The 10,675-nt window shown below is 29.2% G+C and overlaps 1 protein-coding gene across 1 annotated transcript in view; it reads right to left on the reverse strand.

Moving 5' to 3' along the window:
- Positions 1-10,675, reverse strand: part of LOC111621991 (atlastin-2-like) — a 64,418-nt gene that overhangs the window by 24,210 nt on the left and 29,533 nt on the right. The window contains 2 exon segments of the mRNA XM_023364282.1: positions 6,097-6,189; positions 7,486-7,545. Of these exon segments, the coding sequence (XP_023220050.1) occupies positions 6,097-6,189; positions 7,486-7,545 (153 nt within the window).

Consider the following 10,675-nt stretch of genomic DNA (forward strand, 5'->3'; position numbering starts at 1 on the left):
AATGTTAGTTAAATGGGAATCACTCGACATATTTCTTTCAGCAGTTTGATGTTTTTCATGCAAGAAAAGAATTGTTTACAACAGTATGTACTACCTACTACCCCACATGCATAACAGCTTTGTAGATAAATTGACAATTTCATCAAATTAGAAAGAAATAAAGAATAAAAAGCCCTTCCATTTAGGCATTAGGCCTAGCCTTGAGTCACTAAAAATGGCTGATACTCTTTTGAAAAGAGGGATTGTCTTTTCCACCCACCTGATGAAAGGCACCCAATTTTTATCATTAACATCACTTCATTTAAAAAATCTTTGAAAATGAAACAGTGAAAATGACAGACCACGTCCCCTACTTTTTGATTGGAAAGTTACAAATTATGCCACAAATTACTTCATTAAGATATCAAAGTGTATTCAGTGAAACCAGAATTTTTACGACATACTTTATCAAATGTACCTAATAAATTTAGGGTGCAGTGGGCCGTATAAAAGTATTAAATGGTCCACAGTGTGGCCTGCAGGCTGGACATCCTTGTTTTTTAGCACTTTTCCATCATCATAAAGAATGCTTTCTAAAATAGCTTCTACTTTCATAACAACTAAAGATCTAAAATATGAATATTTATCTAGCTATGTAACATTTCAATATAAATAAATTTAAAACTAAAATTATTTATGCTAAATGTAATTAACACTAGTATTAAATAAAACATTAAAATTAATTTAAAATTAAACTTAAATGAATGAATAGCATATTTAAAAATCATTATACAATAAATCTCACAATTGACATTATAATAATAAATGTAAAATATAAACAAATTCTAAAGAAAGAAAAAAAAATGCAAGAAACTTGATCATAGGTATTAAAAAATATATGCTAAAAGTCAACAGAAACAAAAGTAGATCATTTACAGACTAACTCTAATAGATGCTCCTGTAGTTCATTATTATCCTTTGTTACAATTCATTTTATCTATTATTATACCATGTATTTTTAATTTCTCATTTCCTTATGCTAACTACTTTAAAATCAGTTTTATGCTGTCAGTAATGAATTTATACTTTATTTAGTAATTTTAATTCAAAATTTATTACCAAATTTGTTATCTTTTTGGCAATTACTATATGTTCTTATGTTCTCTAATTCAAACTGAAGCCAGAGAGAATAAACAATAGAGTCATATTTACTTAAAAACAGAAATCTCATTTTCTCAGAAAATCCAAAACTTGGATGACTACCTAGTTGCTTTCCAAAATAAACAATATTTGTATATGCTTTATTTGTGTTCAATATATTTTCTTAATTTTTAATAAAGTTCTATAATTATTATTATTTTTTAGTTTACATATACAGTATAATCTTCGAATAGCGGACACCATCAAGACCAAGAAGTTTGTCTGCTATTTAGAGTGTCCACTATTTGGAGGTACATGCCAGTGGCCATATTGTACTTTAACCTGGTCATTATAAAGTAAAGAATATGATGAATTATGAAAACATCAAATTTGCATTAAGAATATAAAATACTGAAAAGTATACGTAGCATATATAATTAAAATATACAAACAATATATTATTTATTTCTTCATCTGTAAAAATCTCGTTTTAATTGAATCTCATTTGAATGTAGAATTATGAAGGTGATTTGCTATCCACTTCAAATGACAGGAAATATACCTCATATTTGGAATTGTTACATTTATAACATCATTTATGATCTAAGCAGCCAATAAAAATCAATACAGGGATTTGTCTATCTCACCTTTGAATTACAGTAGAGCGTCGATTATCCGAAAGTCAATCATCCAAAACGATTCCAGTCGTGCTAAAGTATAATTTTTATTTGTTTTTATATTTTTCAATGTATTTATTTTGTTTGTACAAAATAAAAAAAATAATTTTTAACAATACAATAGTCTTCGTTAGGCTTAACATTGACGAAAATTCAATGCGAAGCAACACGCAACGGAGAAAAATGTAAAGATGGGATAAATTAATATATTTTTTCATACATAATCGGTTATCCGAAACATCGATCTTCCGAACAACCCCAGTCCCCAATTGATTCGGATAATCGACGCTCTACTGTAGTATCAAATAGTTATCAAGTAGATTAACTTTTTGAACATTTTTGCTTTTTTTCAGTAACTGATTTATTAACCTCTTACACTTTAGCCAGCACAAATCTGTTAGAATGGTTAGAACAGCAGCATTTGTTTGGTGAAAGTTCAAAGGTCACATTACAAAGGCAATTTGCCAGCCACTTTAAAGTGTGGGAAGATATTTGGTTTTCATGCATTTATGATGTCATTTATAATATTAAGTTTCTTTTTCATTACTACTGTACTACAATTCTTGTCAAATGAATGAATAACTTTGGAAGAGTTTCTAGTTTTTTGGTATCATAAGCTTAATTCCAACAATAGCACAAAAGTTTAGTAACATTAATATGTATAATGATAAATAGTGATTGATAACTTAATTAACTAGATTAAACTTCTCTAACAGATAAAGAATATTGTTTGACTTCTTATAACCTGTCCTCCTCTCCTATTTCTATTTTAAGCCAGTCTTTATTTGATGCCTACAGACAAATTTGTTGTCTGAAAGAGTACTCAAACTGATTCTTTGTTTTCATTTTAAAATATTTTGTATGTAATTAATTCTTTCAGAATATTGAAGGTGAGACATTGTTTTTGTAAAATTGGTTTATGGATGATGCAGTCCATTATTTAGAGATAAATATAATAGATGTCCTATTTGAAGGGTCTGGGGATTGTAAAAATGTCCATTAAGTAGAGGTGTCTGCTATTCAGGAGTGTCCATTAATGGAGGTTTCACTGTATATGCGTTTGTGTGATATTAAGTCACTACAGCCCACAGCTGTTGTCAGAATTAGCAATGTGGCTCTCCTCTTCGAACATCTGGGGACTCCTGCTCTATAACAAATTTCTAAACAATATTAATTTCTATTTTCAATATTTAATTTACTATCAATTATGAATAGCTTGTAAATATATAATCTATTGNTATAATATTTATTCTGCTAAATAACCTTTCAAAATTTTTAATTTATCAAATTCTAAAATAAAGATATTCAAAATTTATTTTCACCAATATGTATGTACAGTACACAGTGTAATTGTAATAAGCAGTTAAAACTCACTGTGTTCAGCGTTATTAATCGTTTTTTCATTTGAGCACTTTTGACAAGTGTATTCCCGTCGTCTTCAGGCGAATAAGATATTTTAAATCGAACATGAACATTCGAGAGAAGAACACATACAAAATCTTAACAAAATCCCAAGATCTTATAAACAGTGAGTTAAACAATATTAGCTTAGCAGTACGTGCAGCGGGTTTCTCACGTGCTAAGTACATACATGCATGCATGTACTCAACAAAGTCAAGAAGACGCTGTTTCCAAGCTCCAAGTTAACTAACAGGAGGGAAGTTACGCTTATACAACCAGCCTTACCATACCTCGGTCCGCTTTCTCTACGCATTTGCCGCATGTTTAAACGACATGGTCTGCTCCTGCCCCTTTCTCTGTTACCTAACTTGAGCAGACTCCTCTGCAACGACCAAGACAAGTTTTCCATCTTTGAGAAGTCAGGAATCTATGCGGTTCCATTAGAAAATCCTGTAACAGGGAATAGTACGAGATACATGGGGGCCACAGCAAGAATGTTGGCTACCTGCTTGACCAAACACCAGGATGATATAGCAAAAGGAAGGTGCAGCACTGAACTTGCAAGAAGAGTACGTGACATGAATTATAACCCATTATGGGCCCACTCTACTATACTCAGGACAGGCAGCGACCGAAGACTACTCTTTATATAGGAGTCGCTATATATAACAACGTTGGAAATGTGCAACACACCTACTCTGGAACTGCCCAATATATGGATTGCCTTATACAAATGATTAAATGGCGATTTACATCATATATTACATCACTGACGGGAGCAGTACCATGCATGCACCGTATTACATTGCAATCGTAACATCGCATGTATTTCAAAATAGTAGCGGATTCATATTGAACGTCGTTGAAAAAAAATGTTTTTATTTAAATTTGTATGTGTTCTTCTCTCAAACTTTCATGTTCGATTTAAAATATCTTATTCGTCTGAAGACGACGAGAATACACTTGTTGAAAGCGCTCGAATGAAAAATCGATTAATAATGCTGAATACAGTGAGTTTTAACTGCTTATTAATATTACTTGGCGTGAATAACATACTAGTGTAATTGTTAGGCACAAAGACCAAAAATGCTCTATGAGCAAAAAGAAGGAAAAAAAAAAAACCAAAATGCATTCTGGTTTTTTCATTAGCAGAGTATTTTTAGTCTTTAAACCTAATATAAAAATATATCTGTGAAAGATTTCTTTTAAATACTGAACCTCAATCTTACGAATTTAGAAGAACAGCAAATTCTCTGATTAATTGATTATTAAGTGATTATTATTTAATTTAAGTGTCAGTTTATTTGATAAAGAATCTTTAAACCCACAATTATTTTCAACCTAACCCCTCAGCCCGAGACTTTATTTCCATCTTTCTTCACTGACTTCCCTTAAACATCCTAATTATTAAAATGGATTTAATAATATTCTGAATCTATCTTAAGTTACAAAAAATAAGCAAATAATTTCAAAATTACATTTTTTGCATTGATGAGGATCATAGGACACTATGCCTAGTCTCACACATTGTAAATTCTGTGCAGAATAATCTATTGAAGGATAGAAAGAAAAGTAAAAGAAAACCTATCAGAAGACCAATTTGGCTTCAGATGAAACAAAAGAATACAAGAAGCGATACTAAGCCTAAGGATGCTCATCAAACAGCTTATTTTGGTAAAAAGGCAGGCACTCATAGCATTTATAGACATAAAGAAGGCCTTTGACAATGTGAACTGGAACATAATGTTTAGATCACTGAGAAACCTGAAGGTAGACTACAGGGATAGGTGAATACTATACCAGCTATACAAGAATCAAACTGTAGTTATAGGAAGAGAAGAAGAAGAAGCCAATATAATGAAAGGAATAAGACAAGATTGTGAACTATCACCACTATTGTTCAGCATCTACATAGAAGAGACAATGAAAGAATTCTACACTACTAATACAAAAGGTATAAAAGTGAACAGAAAGTTGTACATCACAATAAGATTTGCTGATGACATCACAATGATAGCAGAAGATGTAGATGACCTACAGATACCTCTTGAAAATTTAAATCAACAGTTTAAAAGATGTGGAATGAGAATAAATAGGAAAAAAACAAAGATAATGAGATGTTCAAAAAAAAGGAACAAGAAGGAATGAACATCTATTTGGATGATGAAAAAATAGAAGTCAATGAGTTCATGTACCTAGGAAGCATAATTACCTCAGATGGAAGGAGTGGAAGAGATGTTACAGCAAAGAATAGTCCAAGTAAAGCAGGCATTCTACAGAAAATGACAGATGTTAACATTGAAAAATATATCAATCAATGTTAGGAAGCAATTCATTAGGACTTTCATCTGGAGTGTAGCATTGTATGGTTTGGAAACATGGACATTCCGAACTGGAGGCCTTTGAGATGTGGTGTTGGTGAAGAATGATGCAAGTGTCGTGGATGGAGAGAAAGAGGAATGAGGATGTTTTAAAAGAGGCAACAGAGAAGAGACAGATTTTGACAATAATACAGAAAAGGAGAAATGACATGATTGGCCACCTAATTCAACACTCAGAATGGATGAATGTTTTATTGGATGGAAAGATAGAGGGAAAAAGGGGACATGGAAGACCAGAGTGGAATATATCAACAAGTTATTACAGAGAAGGCCTTACCAACAGATAAAACAGCTAGCTAAGCGAAGAGAGAAGCAATAATACTGCACACATCCAAGTTTGCCCACTAACCATTGGTTGAGGAGAGAGAGAGAGCAAGAGAGAGCATTGATGAATTATATTATTTGCTCAAAAACATAATTGATATATTAATTAATCATTATCTTTTGAGGGATAAAACTCATCTAATTTAACTTATGACAAAAAAACAATAATTTACTATTTTGAAAATGGTTTATACCTGTAACCTTTTGTCCAGTAACTGTTTTCCTCCCAAAATTCCATATCTGGCTTCATAAGGAAAACTCCAATCACGGACAAGGAATGCCAATTTCTAAAATATTTAAGGTAATAAAAAATATTCTCAATAAGATTTGAACTATAAAATTAAAAATATATATTTTTTACATAAAAAGAAAATAGAGTAGAGTCCCACAAACTTGACTTATCATGGACTGAGAAGATGGCAAGTTACTGAAAATGACAAGTTTTACAGTGTCATGATGATAATCTAAATAGCATAATTTTTGTAAAGGTATTATATGTGCAAATTCATATACATATTAACTATGTATCAATAGTAACTATTTCTATTTGTAGTTAAATTTTAATTTAAAAAACTATTGGCTATTCAGTGGCTACTTTTGAGTTAGTTGCATTCATGCTGTGGCATTTTACAGTGGTGCCTTGGAAAAAGAATTGTATTCTTTGTTAACACGTGGAATTGACACTATTATCAAATGCCACCAATGAAAAATGATAACTTATTTAATCCTAGTGTTGGGTTATAGATGTAAAAATTAGATTACATGTATTTGTTTTGTTTTTTTTTTGAATGACATGACAGGTTTTATAGTATATCGAGTTATTGAGAGTTGCATTTCTGGGACGCTACTGTATTGATAATTTAATTTTAATAATTAAAGATATTTTAATGAAATTACAAATAAATTAATTCCTTGGGTAAAGTTTTAAACTTGACCAACAAAATCTAAATGTAAAGAAAAACTATTCTTGAATCTATATATTTAATGATTCTTGCATCTCTCTTCAATGCTTTAAAATTCTTATTTTTCTCATATTTGCATTAAGAAATGAATCTGGATGAATAAAATACATTTCTTCAGGTGAATCAACAGGATATTATTACATCTCAGTTTTTTTTAATGTAAAAATGTTTATATTTATGATATAATGTAAAAATCAATTTTTTTCATCTATTCAAATGATTTATTTCACAGAATTATAACATTAATGTTAATATATTATTTATTAACATTGTTCTTAATTGATAAGAAGTTTTCTCATAACAGTAGTGAATTCTATTATCATATAATAAGTTAAAATCATTATTAATTTTATGCATTGAAACACAGATGTAATTATATTTGTACAATTTAAAATATTTTTAAACATTATACTAAAAACTTCACTTATAAATTAAAAAAAAATCATTTTTCAAATAAAGTGTATAATTGGATTTAGTTTTACTAAAATAATGGTAACAATTTGAAATAGTGGTTAAAGCAGTAACTTAATATAATTTAAAGAGTAATAAATCATTCCTGGAATTGTTAATTATGAATATATCCATATATTCTTTAATTTAAATTACTTTATATTTACATACCTGGAAAGGTTTTTCACTTGTATCCTGGAGTGCTAATCTTCCATATTCTGTAAATAACTATAAATATATTTATAATTATTTAATTATTAAATATATAAAAGAAAATATTAAAGACTTGGATGTTATCTTAAATAATTTGATTTGTGTAGCAAACATTTTAATGTTTGATGATATCTTTTGTAAAATATTATTGAAAATAATCTTTGTTTTCAATTTATTTATTTACTTTTTTGAAACATTACAGCATTTCTATATAATTATATTGTATTGTAATACAATTTTCCATAAGAAGTAATACTCAATTTTCTCAATTAAAATGATGTCATAAAATATAGCAAATATTTAGATTTTCAATTTAAAGTGAAAGAAAAAATTTTTGTGGCAAAGAATATATGAATTCATACTCAAATTAAATGGATAATAATAAAAGATTATAAAATTTCTTTGAATTAATTTTTTTTAATTATACTTTNGGAAAAATCAATGATCTTATAGGGGGGTCGACTGTAAAACTGAATATACTTGAAGAGTTCAAAGAGATTAAAAAAAAGAGAACTTAAGTCATAAAAAAGATTAACTAACTGATGCCAAAAGAGCTTGTAACATCTGTTTTTTTTATTTTTTAAGACTAAGAACTTTAAACAATGTCATTACTTATATTTGTATGACAAAATACCTTAACTCATAACAGAAGACTAGTTAAATCATTCTCAATTAATACACTTAGATATAGAATTTATATTTTTAAAATAATTCTATTTCTAGGTTTCAAATATTAAAGCAATAATGCAAAAAAAAAAAAAAACAGAGAAAATGTATACTTAAAATCCAATCAGTCTTAAGTCAGATTTGCCACAGAAAGACAAATACTGTAAAGACACTATTAAAGAACCAACTCCAAATGATGTTAAATTTTGATTTAAAAAAAATAACTAAGGCAATATTAACAAAATTATATATTATAGTTTCTCATTTTCCAGTCCTTTGCTTGAACTTTTACAATTGCGCACAAAAAAATGATAACAATTTATTGAGACAGAAAAAGTACAATCAATTTCACTGTCCAAAAATATATAAAGGCATATAACAAAATTAACTGAAATAATTAATGGCATATTAATATTTAACAATAACCTAATATTCATTGAACTCTCTTTTAACTAAAATCATATGTAAAGTTTTCTGTGTGAATTAGATCATTATCCTATTGAAAGAACCATTGATTCCTAGCAATATGTTCTGCAATAAGTAAGAGATTGATCACCAACATGTCTTGATAATCATTTGCTTTTGTATGCACCTGAAAAAAGCAAACGGAGTCTTTTCTTGTCAACTAAAACTACCCCATACCATAATTGAGCGACCACCTTGTTGTCATTTGTAATATACAGTAGTTTTTCCTCACTTTTCAAGTCATGTCAGTAGTGGCTCCAACCATCTGGACCATCAAAGCTGAACTTTTTCCATCACTCTAGATAATTTGTTTCCACTACTGGCATGACTTGTAAGTACACTAAAGTACACTCACAAGTCATGCCAGTAGTGGAAACAAATTATCTGGAGTAATGGAAAAAATATATTTTAGACTAAGTGATTAATATGGGCATTATGAATAATGACAAACAAAATCGGGCACTGTAATAAATTTCAGGTGTTTTAACATAATTTATCAAATTGACCAAGTATTATGAATACTGATATAACCTAGTCGGGCAAAGTGATAATAATATGTTGAGGAGATTCAACATACACTAGCCAATCATCAGCACTTGCATCTGAGTTGCGTGTGTATTGCGATTAGTACTGAATTTTAAATTTATGCTACCAGTAGTTAATCTTGTGCGACATTTTAATTTTACTGGAGGCCAAGGCTATAGTCAATGCTTCTGCAAAATTATGTAATTCCAAATGTCATCAAAATCTTAATTGCTCAAATAAATAAACTAAAAAACATTTAATTTTTTATATAATTTATACCATAAATGAAATTCCAGAAGTATCCTGTAAGTTGATTTTTTGTTAATATTAGTTTAATTGGTAGAATTTTACCTATGTGCACTGTCATGGCGACGATCATGACTGTTCGTGCTCCTGATGGACTCTTCTGGAGGGTAGTCACTGATTGTTTAATGTCGCTAGTTATTGATATGTGTGTTCAAGAACTACTAGTGACGTTAAATAATTGGCAGACTGCCAGCGGCTCCCCTCCAAGAGGAGAACGAACAGTCGCAACCACTGCCACGACAGTGCACATAATTAAATGGTAAAATTTTACCTAATATAGTTAATAGTACTTACTTTTAAAAGATTACATGTTCTTTTTAAAATACTTTGAAATAATTCTCAAAAAATAAATATTTCTAAATGAAATAAGTGAAATTTTTAAAAATCAAATTGTCCAAAGGGAATATAGTTTTATTCATAATGTCTGGTCAATTTAATAAATTAATCAATATTTATCAGACTGAGTGTCCATTTTAGTCATTATTCATAATGCCCTGTTAATCAGTTGGTCCATAACACACACACGCATATATATATATATATATATATATATATATATATGGAATTGTACAGACATGCATGTTTGTACAACTCTTCCAATAGTTGATTTTTACCAACATTACAATTGAGCTTTGCTGTTAACTTCTAAAATGGTTTGTTGCTGGAATTCTGGCAAAAAATGACTTGTTTTGCACTATTTGTAAGCTTTGAATGGTGTTCCATTGCTTTTTTTTTTTTGGGACCATATTGATCTCCAAGTTTAATACAGCTGTTAACTACAGTGAATGACCAACTTTTAGCAATTTCTCTTGCAGGGTAATTTTCACCTTTAAGAGCAAAAATTTCATCTTCTAGGTCTGGTTGGGATTTGCCTAGGTCTATTGTTAAATTAGTGATTCTACCAACTATAGTCATTTCTGCTGGGTTAATGTTAACCTTTGTACCTTAATATCAATTCGCCTTTATATTTTTGAAACATTCAACTTTAAGCTAATTGTTTAAAATTGTTTTCTATTTTAATAAATTACTACTATTTTTTAAATATATATTTTTAAAGGTTTAAATAAACTAAAAATAAATAGGATATGCAAATTCTTCTGTGTAAAGGATTTTATATGAAAATCTATTAGTATCTTTATATTTATGGGATGCACCTTACATCATATTTTATAACTTTTTTTATGTA

This window comes from Centruroides sculpturatus, unplaced genomic scaffold (genome assembly GCF_000671375.1).
Source record: "Centruroides sculpturatus isolate CEXI.00-Female unplaced genomic scaffold, Cexi_2.0 scaffold82, whole genome shotgun sequence".
In the NCBI taxonomy this organism is placed as follows: domain Eukaryota; kingdom Metazoa; phylum Arthropoda; class Arachnida; order Scorpiones; family Buthidae; genus Centruroides; species Centruroides sculpturatus.